The following is an 11375-nucleotide window of genomic DNA, read 5'->3' as shown; positions in this document are numbered from 1 at the left end:
CATATGCCGTATTATCATTTAATCAGTTAGTACATAGATGTTGTCCGACAGGAGGTCCGCTCTGACTCTCGGCTGCAGGACATTGTCACAGAAGAATCTAGATCACTCCCAGAAAAGATTACAATTAATTGCGAGAGTAGTTTCTGTTCATCACATCATTCATATAATGCGAATAATCGACTGAACCTTTCGTTTCCACGACGGTAAGTGGGAAGTGTTCCTGACACGATGATCTGTTCACAATGGTCTTTGTTGTGAATTACCTGCTGTGAGGAAGTCACGTCACAGCAAGCTGCTTCATACAGAGTCTGAGGGACTGTTTGCGCATGCGCAGTGTGTTCGGGGAAAATTTCCTGTGTAGTCAATAGTTGGCCTTCCACTGACAGTCCGTGGTCTTCATTATTACTTTGTACAACAGTGTGCGTCGGTGATGATGTAAGTTACATGATGAGTAGATGTTGTTTATATATTTGAATGTGGCGTGATCTATTAATATTACTGGGGTAATATGTTTATTTGTTAACTTTCTATTTAGCATGTGTTGCTGAGCCCCGTGAAACAGACGTCCCGACATGTAGTTATTTACCCCACATTTTATTTCCTTATTCTAGGCTACTGTTTATTTAGCTGTGTAGCTTTGTTTATTGAGGCCGTTATTATTTTGACTCTAATGTGTCAAATTACAGATCGGTAGCTGACAGGTTTTTTTTCAGTTTAGCTTGGTCACGTGACCTACCCGTGGCGCGAAGCTGCGGTGTTGTTTAATGATCCTACACTGACCCCTAGTGGCGATTTTCAGTATTACACACTGTTCATATCTGTTGTAATTCATGTTATTTTATCATTATTTACCATTGATGCCACTGAACTTTAATTAGTATTAATATTGTTTTACTGTTGTTATTTTCTGCAGGCATCACAAACCACACATACACATATTACAGTGCCCTGTAGAGTTGTAAAAGACCAATAAATTCATCTAAAGGAAAGAAGTTTCTGCGTCTTCTCTGACCGGAGGATTAGGCCAGTATACATACAGCCAGCATTTCATCACCGCAGCTGTTCCGTTACAGTCTTGATCAGGATCTTCTTCATCTTGTCGTTCTCCCGCGTGCAGAACAACAGCTCTGATGTTCTCCTCACCTTTATATCTCTGGCTGTAATATTAATGTACTCTGTATGTATCTCTGCCTGTGTTTGTTCTGAAATGAATCTACTGATGTGATGTGACCGCAGTAATGTCTCATACTCCATATGTGACTCTGTGTGTTTAATTGTAGTTTAAGGATCAGCTGATGGTGAATAAGGAGCCGCTACAGAGACCGAAGACGCAGAGACTGTGACATTACTATTTTATTAATTTTTTCTGTATGTGCAGCTGCAAGTTTTTTTGTTTGTTTGTTGTTGTTTTTTTACTTTTGGTTCAGATCCAAAGACAGTTTGAAAAAGCATGAAACCTTAATACATTTTCTTTGTGTACAGGAATGCACCCTTATGTCTCTTATGAACTGGTTTTACATTTCTCAAATGCATGGTGAAGTTGCTCAGAAGTCATCATCTAAGAAATTCTTCTTGAACTGAAAATTTGTTTTGTTACTTAATTATTTAAACTTTCATGATGGTTTCACATTGCGACATTGTTTTTCTTTAACCTATTCTACACTTGTAAGTTTCACTCTCGGTCCCATCACCGATCAGTAAAAAAAAATAAAACAGTTTTTTGTACAGTGTATTTACATAATAATTTGAATGTAATAAGATAACGTTCATTTTGAATGAAGACCTATTTAGCCTGCACAAAATGATCATATTCATCTGAAATGATGGGTCAATCTGATGATCATCATGTTCACAAGAAAGCAAACAGAAGACAGAGCATAAAAGATTATTGAATTTACAGTTTGCTTGTTTTTGTGTGTAACATGATGTTTATTCATTTATTCTTATTATAGAAGGTATAATATCTCACCACTGTAATAGAGGAAATGCAAACTGTCAAAAGTAGCTCTCATTTGTCCACTGGCCAAAGTGTTTTAAAGACACAGCTGTGCAGTGTTGAGCTCACTGCTGTCCTGGGACACTGAAACCATTGTGGAACATTACCTTGAATATGTGCAGGAAGAGCTTCTCTGATCTGATCAAACTCTGTTTCTGTACAAATCAATCCATGCATTATAACTGTAACCATAATAATACCAGGCATGTGTGACAGTGAGTATCTGTTGTCTCATTTCACTGGCCAGCTCTGTGTAATTCTCTCTGCAGTGGCTCTGAGCTCCAGTCCAGGGCTGCGTTTCCCAGAAGCATTGTGAAGTTGATCGTGAAGACCATTTGCCACCAATGTCCTCTACGATCAACTTATCTCACAATGCTTTGGGAAACGCAGCCCAGGTTTTTCTCTCAGATACCCAGACATTGGCCTATTGTGAGAGGAGATTTCTTTGTACCGCATATATCCAGAGTCTTTATTGCGCAACCACAAACTCTAAAATACAAATCTGGCAATCCCCATTCCCCAGGTTTAACAGTTTCATTTTCAATACTCTCTACCCCAGGCTCTGGGCAGACTTGTCTTAATATTTTCACACATCGAGTCCACTTTTGACATTTCGATTTCATCATCCCACTCCGAAACACAATCATATAAGGCTCTATAAGAACCCTCTTACATCATATGCTATATCCTTAACTTGTCTCACTCCTGCTTTCATATACAATTTGTCATAAAACACTCTCTCTTTCATTCTAAAATTTGGATATAAAAATATCGGTTGTTTTAAAACTTGATTTATATTTTCACACTCATACTGTATATTTCTGTATATGACCTCTGCCCACACACTTAGCACTTCCTGATAAAACAGCGGCATTTTGTCATACATCGGCTTTTTCAATCCCATAAAAAGCCCTTCTTCCCCACATCCACTACATTTGTCCAGCACATCCTTCATATAACCTTTCCATCCATACTCCACTTTATCACATAAATACTTTTTCATCGTTTTTACCCTTATGGCCTTCTTTTTAACTTCTAAGTCAATCAATCCTAATCCTCCTTCTTTATAACTTGCAATTAATGTTTCCTTGCTATTTTAACTCCTTTCCCTCCCCACATAAAATCATTTGTTATCTCAGTCATCTCATTAAGAAAGCATGACAAATCATCAAGGGTGTTTCAGGCTATGATTAGGTTAGGGTGGGCTGTGTTTTATGTTTGTCAAGCAATTGGGAAATAAAACGCAAAAAATGCAATAAATGTAATACATGCACAATTAAACCCCGACTCCAACAGAAAAGGGACATACATTCTTTGTATGTATGAAATAATTCAAAATTATAAAGCAAAAGATGTTTGTGGTTCATTTTAGCAATATTTAGAGCTAATCCTAAAGTGTGGCATGAGGGGCACTGGCAATCAAATTGTGATTTTAGTGTGTCATCCACTGTCTCTGCTATGCAACTGCAGCTCAATAACATATGTAATCAAAACAATGTTAATATCACCAACTGTCCATTTGAAGAAAAATGAATATTAGCAAAGCATGAACTAATACTGAAAACTCTAGTAAGTTGTTACCCAACCCTTTGTTGTTTTGAGAACAAAAAAACATTGATTAAAGATTCAACCCCTGAAAAATGAATGGTTCCACAAATCTGTAGAGAATGACAGGGAAACAATAGCGGATACAGCTAAATGAAGTGTTATTATCTTGGCCTTCTCAGGTGTGTATATCAGGTGTGTGTCATGTTCATATGGTCACTGTGATCTGCTTTCAGCATCCTCAAATTCAAAAAGAATCCCAATACATCAAGTATCTGTGTTGTGATGATGAGTTGACCATGACTCTGTGGGTGACTGGGATACGTATTGCAAAGGTGAGCAGAAACCAGGCCACACACCAAAAAACAAAATAGATAATGATTAATTATTGCATAAATGCAAGAAGACACTAAGTTGAACTTCATGCAGCAAATTCAATTATAAATTATAGTTTACAATGCAAAAATGTACTGTATTGTGTTGGGTCCTATTGTGAGCTGTCTACTTTGTCAAAAAATTATAATAATGAAAACCTACCTTATTAATGGTCTTGTTTTGTCATGATTTTGTCATAGTATGGTAAGCAGTTATATGAAAACTACAAAGCCGCTGTGAGGAAAGCAGCCGGCACTGGAAGCTGGGCTAACCGCACTATCCAGGCCTCCTCCAGTGCATCCACACCCTCTCCTACACCTAAAGGTAGAGATAATGAGCTAAATAGATTGTTATAAAATGTATCATAGATCTTGATATATTAAAGGATTTTGATGACATTTTTGTGTTTATCTTTCAGCCAAAGCTGTGAATGGACACACTCCTCAGCTTCCAAAGGACACCAAGGTACCTCTAAATCTATCAGTTAGTAATGAAGAACACCATAATATAATACCATAAATAATATAAGTTCATGGACCATACTGAAGTGTGAACTATAATGTTTTCAGACACTTAACTGCATGTTAATTGCAATTAAACAAAATATAGTTTACATTTATTGACACACTTAAGTACATCATTTTATAACATTTCATAATTACTTCTACTTTCAATGAAATATGGTTGAAGTTTACTGCAGAATGTACTGAGAAGCATTTATAGTAAACTAAAATATACATATATAATTTCTATTGAAACTTGACATGTTTTCAATATTTAATTACACATTTGTCATGATGAAGTTGCCAATTGGTAAATTTAAAATATATTAACATTAAATGTATTAACGAAAAACACTCTACAGTTGAAATTATAATCAAATTTGCATGTGCTCTAGTATATTTGTCAATATCTAAATAAATGTACTGCAAAAGATTACTAAACCATAATTTAAAAAGTATAACTGTTAATTTGTCATGATTGCAAAGTACACTTTTTAAAATTGCACTAAACTCTGTTAAGAAACAGTCATGAAAGTGCAGTGTCTTTAAATACACATAGAGTGGCCTTTTATTTAATTAATATATTATCTGAAAATATATTTTTTTAAATATACTTTAAAGATTTAAAGTATACTTCAAGAGCAGTAAAATTAAGCACACTACTTTTCCACAAAGAGTGACGGTTCCTTTAGAGTTGTTTTAATCCCCCTTGTAATTTCATCATTTATCTGAAATGCTCCTGAATGCTACTTTTGGTTTGTTTTTGAAGGGTCCTGGCAACCAAACATCTTTCCCACCACCTCCGCCTTCAATGGAAACCCTGCCTCCTCCACCACCCGACCCCATGTTGCCTCCTCCTCCCCCTGCTCCTCCTGCCAGCACAACCAAAGTCAACAAGTTTCCTCCTCCACCTCGATTCCCACAATCCTCCTTCCCACCTCCACCCATGGATGACCTGCCTCCACCACCACCTCCTCCAGAAGATGCCGAGCTGCCCCCTGACTTTCTTCCTCCACCGCCTCCTAGTTTTGCACCTTACGGGGAGACTCGCTCCCCCCACCACCTCCAGACCCCATTACCTCCCTTCCACCTCCTCCTCCACCTCCTCCTCCTCCTCCTCCTCCTCCACCTGGTCCCCAAAACTTTGCATCTGCAGGTGGAGCTCCACCACCACCACCTCCACCCCCGCCTCCACCACCAGCTCCTGCACCGGCTGCCAACCCATCCGCCGGCTCCGTCAGAAAAATGCCTCCAGCTCCACCAAAGAGAACTACACCTCTACACACAGCGCCCCCAGGTGGCGAACTCATGTCAGAACTGATGACAGCAATGCTGAAAAAGCGCAGTCAACAATGATCTTGAAGACAGATAGAGCTAATTGACATGTTTTTGTAGTTGGACTGAGGAACTGACCGCCAAACAAGTTCTTGGCGTGACATTAGGACACACATCTTTAATTATTTTGTTTAATATTCTTGCATTACACCACCAGACTAAAATATGTAAATACTTTGTACTTACGCACCTAATCAGTTTATTTGTATTACAAATATGCTATATCATCATTGCTAATGGAATGTCATAATAAATAAGGTCTTGCAAAGTTAACTGTTTAACAGATTTTGACATGCCTAATTGTTAAACAGGAGTAAACGAGATGCATGATGCAAAGTTTTTTGCACTTTTGTAGAAATGCAGAAACAGCAATATTACAAAAGACATCCATGTCCATTGTCCATATATAACGTGCATATGTACATATATAACATCAAACATGGCGCATCCTCCAATCAGATCATCCATTAGGAATTGTGATTACAATGTCATAAACAATATTTTTGGTTCAAATGATGCTGAAATTTGCGATTTTTTCCTGAGTTAGGAAGAACAGCTGACCCTCAGCTGCTGAGCCCAGGATCGAGGTTTACTGGCATATCCGGCTCTCTCAGCCTCTTCCTGCTCCATAAATGGCTCCATTAAAGTCTTCTGCAACAGTGTCACCTAGAAATACATCAAGCATACTGTCAACAAGCCATAATGGTCTGTCTGAAGATGTTACATTGTATGTATAATTGTCAAGTCTTCATTTCACAGTTATATATTAAAGCAAACACTCTAAGATATATGATAAGCATGATCATGACAGCATATTAGTTTGACATCACATGTAATAATAATACCTCTGAAAAGTCATTTTTCTCTGCTTTTCTGATAGCAGATTCAGCCATCCAGTTCCTCAACACATACCGTGGGTTTACTCCTGAACAATAGAAAAATTACTGATAACATTAAATACAACATAACACATCGTAAAAAAACACACACTACCGTTTAAACATTTACGGTCAGTAAGGCTTGTTTTTTTAAAAGAAATTAATAATATTATTCAGCAAGGATGCATTAAAAGGGACAATAAAGACATTTATAATATTACAAAAGATTTCTATTTCAAATAAACGCTGTTCTTTTGAACTTTATATAAATCAAAACATGTATCAGGGTTTCCACAAAAATATTAAGCAGCTCAACTGTTTTCAAAATGCATCATATAACATATACAAAAACACACCTTGCATTCTGTGCTGCCGTTCTTCATCTGAGTCACTCATTATCCTGTAGAAGACGATTAACACATCAAGTGATGTTCATTTTTAATCCTCTAAAGAGTTTGAGTTTACATTACAGCAACATTACCTTGACAGACGCTGTAAATACAGCTGAACCCAGTCTCTGAAATGCTTGTGTGATGAGAGGTCTGAAAGAGCCCACAAAGACTGTCAAGAGAGACACAGTCACAGTTAATGGACTGAAATCATGATTATGGATATTGCGGCTGCTGTGGGAGTGAATGGAGAGGAAACGTACCGGAGCAAAGGATCCCTTCTGAAGCCGGGACAGGGTCACTTCACTCAGCTGTCTGAAAGTCATAGTGAAGTCTGCTCCAGTGTCCTCCATTAGCTCAACACATCACACATCATACAACATTATATGGGTCATTCTCAGGAAATGCTGCCATTTGTGTGATCTACTACTGATACCATACTGGACTTAACTATTTCTGACAGTTTGGCTGTTAAATATATAATTTAAAAAAAAAAACTATCTAATTAAAAAAGTTTATAATGAAATTGTGTGTGTATATATATATATATATATCAGTGTGTGTGTGTGTGTGTGTGTGTGTGTGTGTGTGTGTGTGTGTGTGTGTGTGTCTTACTGATTCCTTACTTTTTTTTATTTCTTTTTTTTATTGTCACAAATGACACCATTTCCTGAGAATGGCCAAATAACTTTATCACATGAATTAATTATAGTACAATTAGAGAAAAAAACAATCCAGCTAATATTTACCTTTAGAAGAAATGCAATCACATATGAATCCTTTTCTTCATTTCCCAGAAAGCCCAACTTTGCTTTGAACAGCTCTATGAAATCTATAACAGAAACAGTCAAGTGAGTATATACAAAATTTATAGTAGATCTAAAGTAGCTTACTATTCATACAATTTTCCTCCACTTTTGCAGTATTGTATATATATGTGTGTGTGTGTGTGTGTGTGTGTGTGTGTGTGTGTGTGTGTGTGTGTGTGTGTGTGTGTACCTGAGGGCTTCACTGCACAGGAACTCCCTCACAGAGGAGCGAATCACAGCCCGTCCATCACCAGACCTGCACACAAAACATCATGTACAGTAAACAGCATAACCATTACACTCCTGCCAGACAGAGAATCACACACTATGAGTCATAATGTAAGATCATTTACAACTAAATATATCTCAGAATTACTTAAAAAGCATATCAAAAATATTGAGCAGCAGAAACTGATATTCACCTTGAGTACGGTGTCTTTCCAGAGCCTTTCAACTGGACTTCCCATCTTTCACCTTTTCTGGATAAAAGAGAGATTGTATTCCGCTCTAACGGTTAACACTTGTCAGTTCTAAACTGAGAGATGTCATTGTTCAGACGCATGTTTAAGCATTAAGTGAGAATTAGATTTAAAAAATGCCAGAATCATCTATTTGCTGAAAAACCAATAAGTATAGATCACACTTTCCATTCTTTAATCTTAAACAACATTATGGGAAAGTTGACATGCATTACAACAGAAAAGTCACATCTGACAATAACAACTGATGATTTGTGTTGAACGCTGATGGAAAAGGATGATTTTACCTGTTTGTGTATTCACCCAACAAATGTGCTCTTCCATCCCCCAGCTGTCCGGCCCAATAACCAAACTATAATAATAATAACACATGGTTGACATGTTTGCTCTGGTTGTCTTACGCCATCGCTGTCGGGTTTGAAGTGACGGTCAGTTTTACCTGATGGCCCCCGTATCTGTGTGCCAGTGGAACAGAGCCAGGAAACAGTTTCCCACCACTGACACAACGGACAAACTCTTCATTCTGAATCACAGACTCATTCAGATCCAAAATATTCCTCAACACATCCTGAAATACACAAAAGAGCCTGAATATATGCAGAAACAACATTTACACAAAAGTACTGTGGTGGTACCATGGTCCAGTTTTGTTTTAAAGCAGTTTTCTCAGACTGTGATCCTCAGACCACTGGTGGTTCTGTAAAGAGTCCAAGTGGCCCACGAGTTCATTAGCTGATTAAAAGCTTTATGACTGAATCAATTAATACAAGTACTGTATAACTGACAAAAACAAACAAAAAACACTAAATTAACTGAATTAATTAACTCAATGCAATAAATGAACTGTTTGTGACTAAATAAATGTATGATAAAGTGTTTCTATTGGTATGTAAGTGTTTGGTCCAATTTTTAAGCTAGCATTATATAATATCTATATATATAATAGAGTATAATAGATCAAACTAATTTGTCCACAACCTAAAGTAGACATTTATTTGAGGAGTTGGGTGGTTCAATTATTATTATTTTTTAAGTGATCTTGTTGACTAACATACCAAGGTACATAAAGTACTATAATGTTAACTGTAGTGGGTTAATGTTCCATTTAAATAATGTACTAAATAGCAACTTCATTATTATAAATGTGGAATTACAAATATTTATTAAATTCCATGATTTAAATGTGAACGTTTAAATAGAAATTATATTAAAGTATATGTTAGTTTACCATATACTAACCATATTTTAAAGCCAACTGAAGTAATTTCATACAAAGACGTAGGCTACTTAAGTCCTGCTTAAGTGGGTCAAAAGAAGCACACTTAAAGGTACAATATGCAAGAATTTTTGCCGCTAGAGGGCGCTACATTCCAAACAACAACAACGGCGTAGCTTGATGACGATGTGAAGGAGCGTGGAATGATGGGAACTGTCGTTTTAAACTCCACCGTGGATGTAAATCAGTCAGACGGGAATCGAAAAATCATGTTCATGGATGAGGCTAAGTTCTATTTTTATAAATGTTGCGTTTAATGACATGCTTTTTGTGGTGAGGGGGGCGTGGTTCAGCGCGGTCTGTGATGGGAGAGAAAAGAGACGAGCAAGTAGGTCAAGTGCAAATGCACCTGTGTCTTATTGCAGTGATCGGTGTGGAGAGACCGCTTATAAGCCGCGCTGGAACGAGAGAGAGACTGGGGAGAAAATTGGACGCAGAGGAAGAAAACCGGTGGATCCGAGCTCTCATTTTTGAACTGTTTTGTGCCGTCGCGGTTGCCACAGTGAATGCGCGTTGTGCGCGGCTTTTGTTTGTTTTGCTTTATTTTAATAAAGTACGAGTCCCAGTCACGACGACGCGTCTCCTTCCTTCCTGACTCTTAAACCTCATCACACTTTTATTTCATTAAAATGAATTAACCGCAAGAAAAGTAAGGTTTAATACTTCATAGATGTTACTGTATTTGTTGAATTCATTGTTGTGATAACGCTGCGCAGTTTTACATGTTCTAAACAATTGTTGTAAAAGGACATTCGAACATGCCCACATCATTTGCCAAAATACTGATTAATCTTTATGTATAACACATGCTATGTTTATTTACATGGCCATAAACACCAGACGTGATAAACAATGTCAATAAACTAAACACAAATCTAAAGCAATAATACTTTCCTTACATAAACATAACTATTACCGAATGCTACATTTGGAAAATATAAAATTAAGCATGCTTTGTCGACAGAACCAGCTGCAATCGGTAAAGAATAATTGTGTACCATAACGACTGCAAGAAACAAGCTAAAGTTTGTAGCTTGATAGACGCTACAACTACAGCTTCCGCATTTGTCCAGGACTCCACGCAGTACGAGCGGAAACCGAGGGTGACGCGGATATGACGCAATTGACTGGCGACTCCCAGCTCCCCCCTGCTCTAACGCCCCGTTTCCTTGGTTAAAATCGCAATTTTCTCACGATTTAAAAATAGTTGGAAACATTTGGGATATTGTAAGTAATCAACTTAACAAAATATATAACACTGGCCTTGAGATTTTGGGATATTTTAATGCAAAATTCTTACATATTGTACCTTTAAGTTCAACTAACTAAATTTCACATAAATGAAAAACTATAATAAATGTTCATTTAATTTCAGTTAACATGATGCAATTAAGTGTCCGAAACATTATATTCAGTTTGCACCAAAGTATATCACTGATTCTTGAGAGTCGGGACAAAACACGTTTTAAAAAACTTTTTTTTAAAATACACACTATATCAATTAGAGTTATGTGTTTCTGCAGAGAAAGGTCTTAGCTATTTAACCATGTAAAGGAACAGGTTCTAAATAAAAACACATTTTTAACAAATAAACATGTTTCCCTTCAGAACTGGATTTGTGTCAACTCCGTCAGACACACTAAAAAGTAGACAATTTTAATTCTTCAAATCCAACAAGAATCTAATGTTCTGAAGTATATTGTAATAGTGTTTAGTTGCTCTGATATGTACAAAAAATACAATATATAAACTTAAGTTATGATGTCACACTATTCTGAAAACTCAGATTT

At 36.9% G+C, this 11375-nt stretch overlaps 1 protein-coding gene and 1 long non-coding RNA gene across 3 annotated transcripts; one reads left to right on the top strand and one right to left on the bottom strand.

The window, feature by feature from the left end:
* The first annotated feature begins 276 nt into the window (after positions 1-276).
* On the top strand, positions 277-2215 carry LOC309509615. The gene is made up of 2 exons (XR_014209937.1): positions 277-435; positions 914-2215. It is a non-coding gene; the product is annotated as an uncharacterized lncRNA (long non-coding RNA).
* A 3656-nt stretch (positions 2216-5871) lies between these two features.
* LOC309509590 (protein adenylyltransferase SelO-like) lies at positions 5872-8289 on the bottom strand. Of its 2 annotated transcripts, XM_082184404.1 has the most exons (6): positions 8021-8289; positions 7285-7489; positions 7114-7193; positions 6989-7032; positions 6600-6679; positions 5872-6420 (listed from the first exon to the last, which is right to left on the bottom strand). In XM_082184404.1, the coding sequence occupies exons 2-6, from the start codon at positions 7372-7374 to the stop codon at positions 6298-6300; spliced, it is 417 nt and encodes a 138-aa protein (XP_082040530.1). In that variant the 5' UTR covers positions 7375-7489; positions 8021-8289; the 3' UTR covers positions 5872-6297. The 2 variants fall into 2 exon arrangements, with proteins under 2 accessions (XP_082040530.1, XP_082040531.1); XM_082184405.1 differs by lacking the exon at positions 8021-8289 and having other exon boundaries at positions 7285-7863.
* Between the last annotated feature and the right edge of the window lie 3086 nt (positions 8290-11375).

This window comes from Leuciscus leuciscus, assembly GCF_965113295.1.
Source record: "Leuciscus leuciscus genome assembly, chromosome: 11".
Classification (NCBI taxonomy): Eukaryota; Metazoa; Chordata; class Actinopteri; order Cypriniformes; family Leuciscidae; genus Leuciscus; species Leuciscus leuciscus.
Note: the sequence above shows the minus strand (reverse complement) of the source record. Positions and strands in the feature narration are given on the sequence as shown.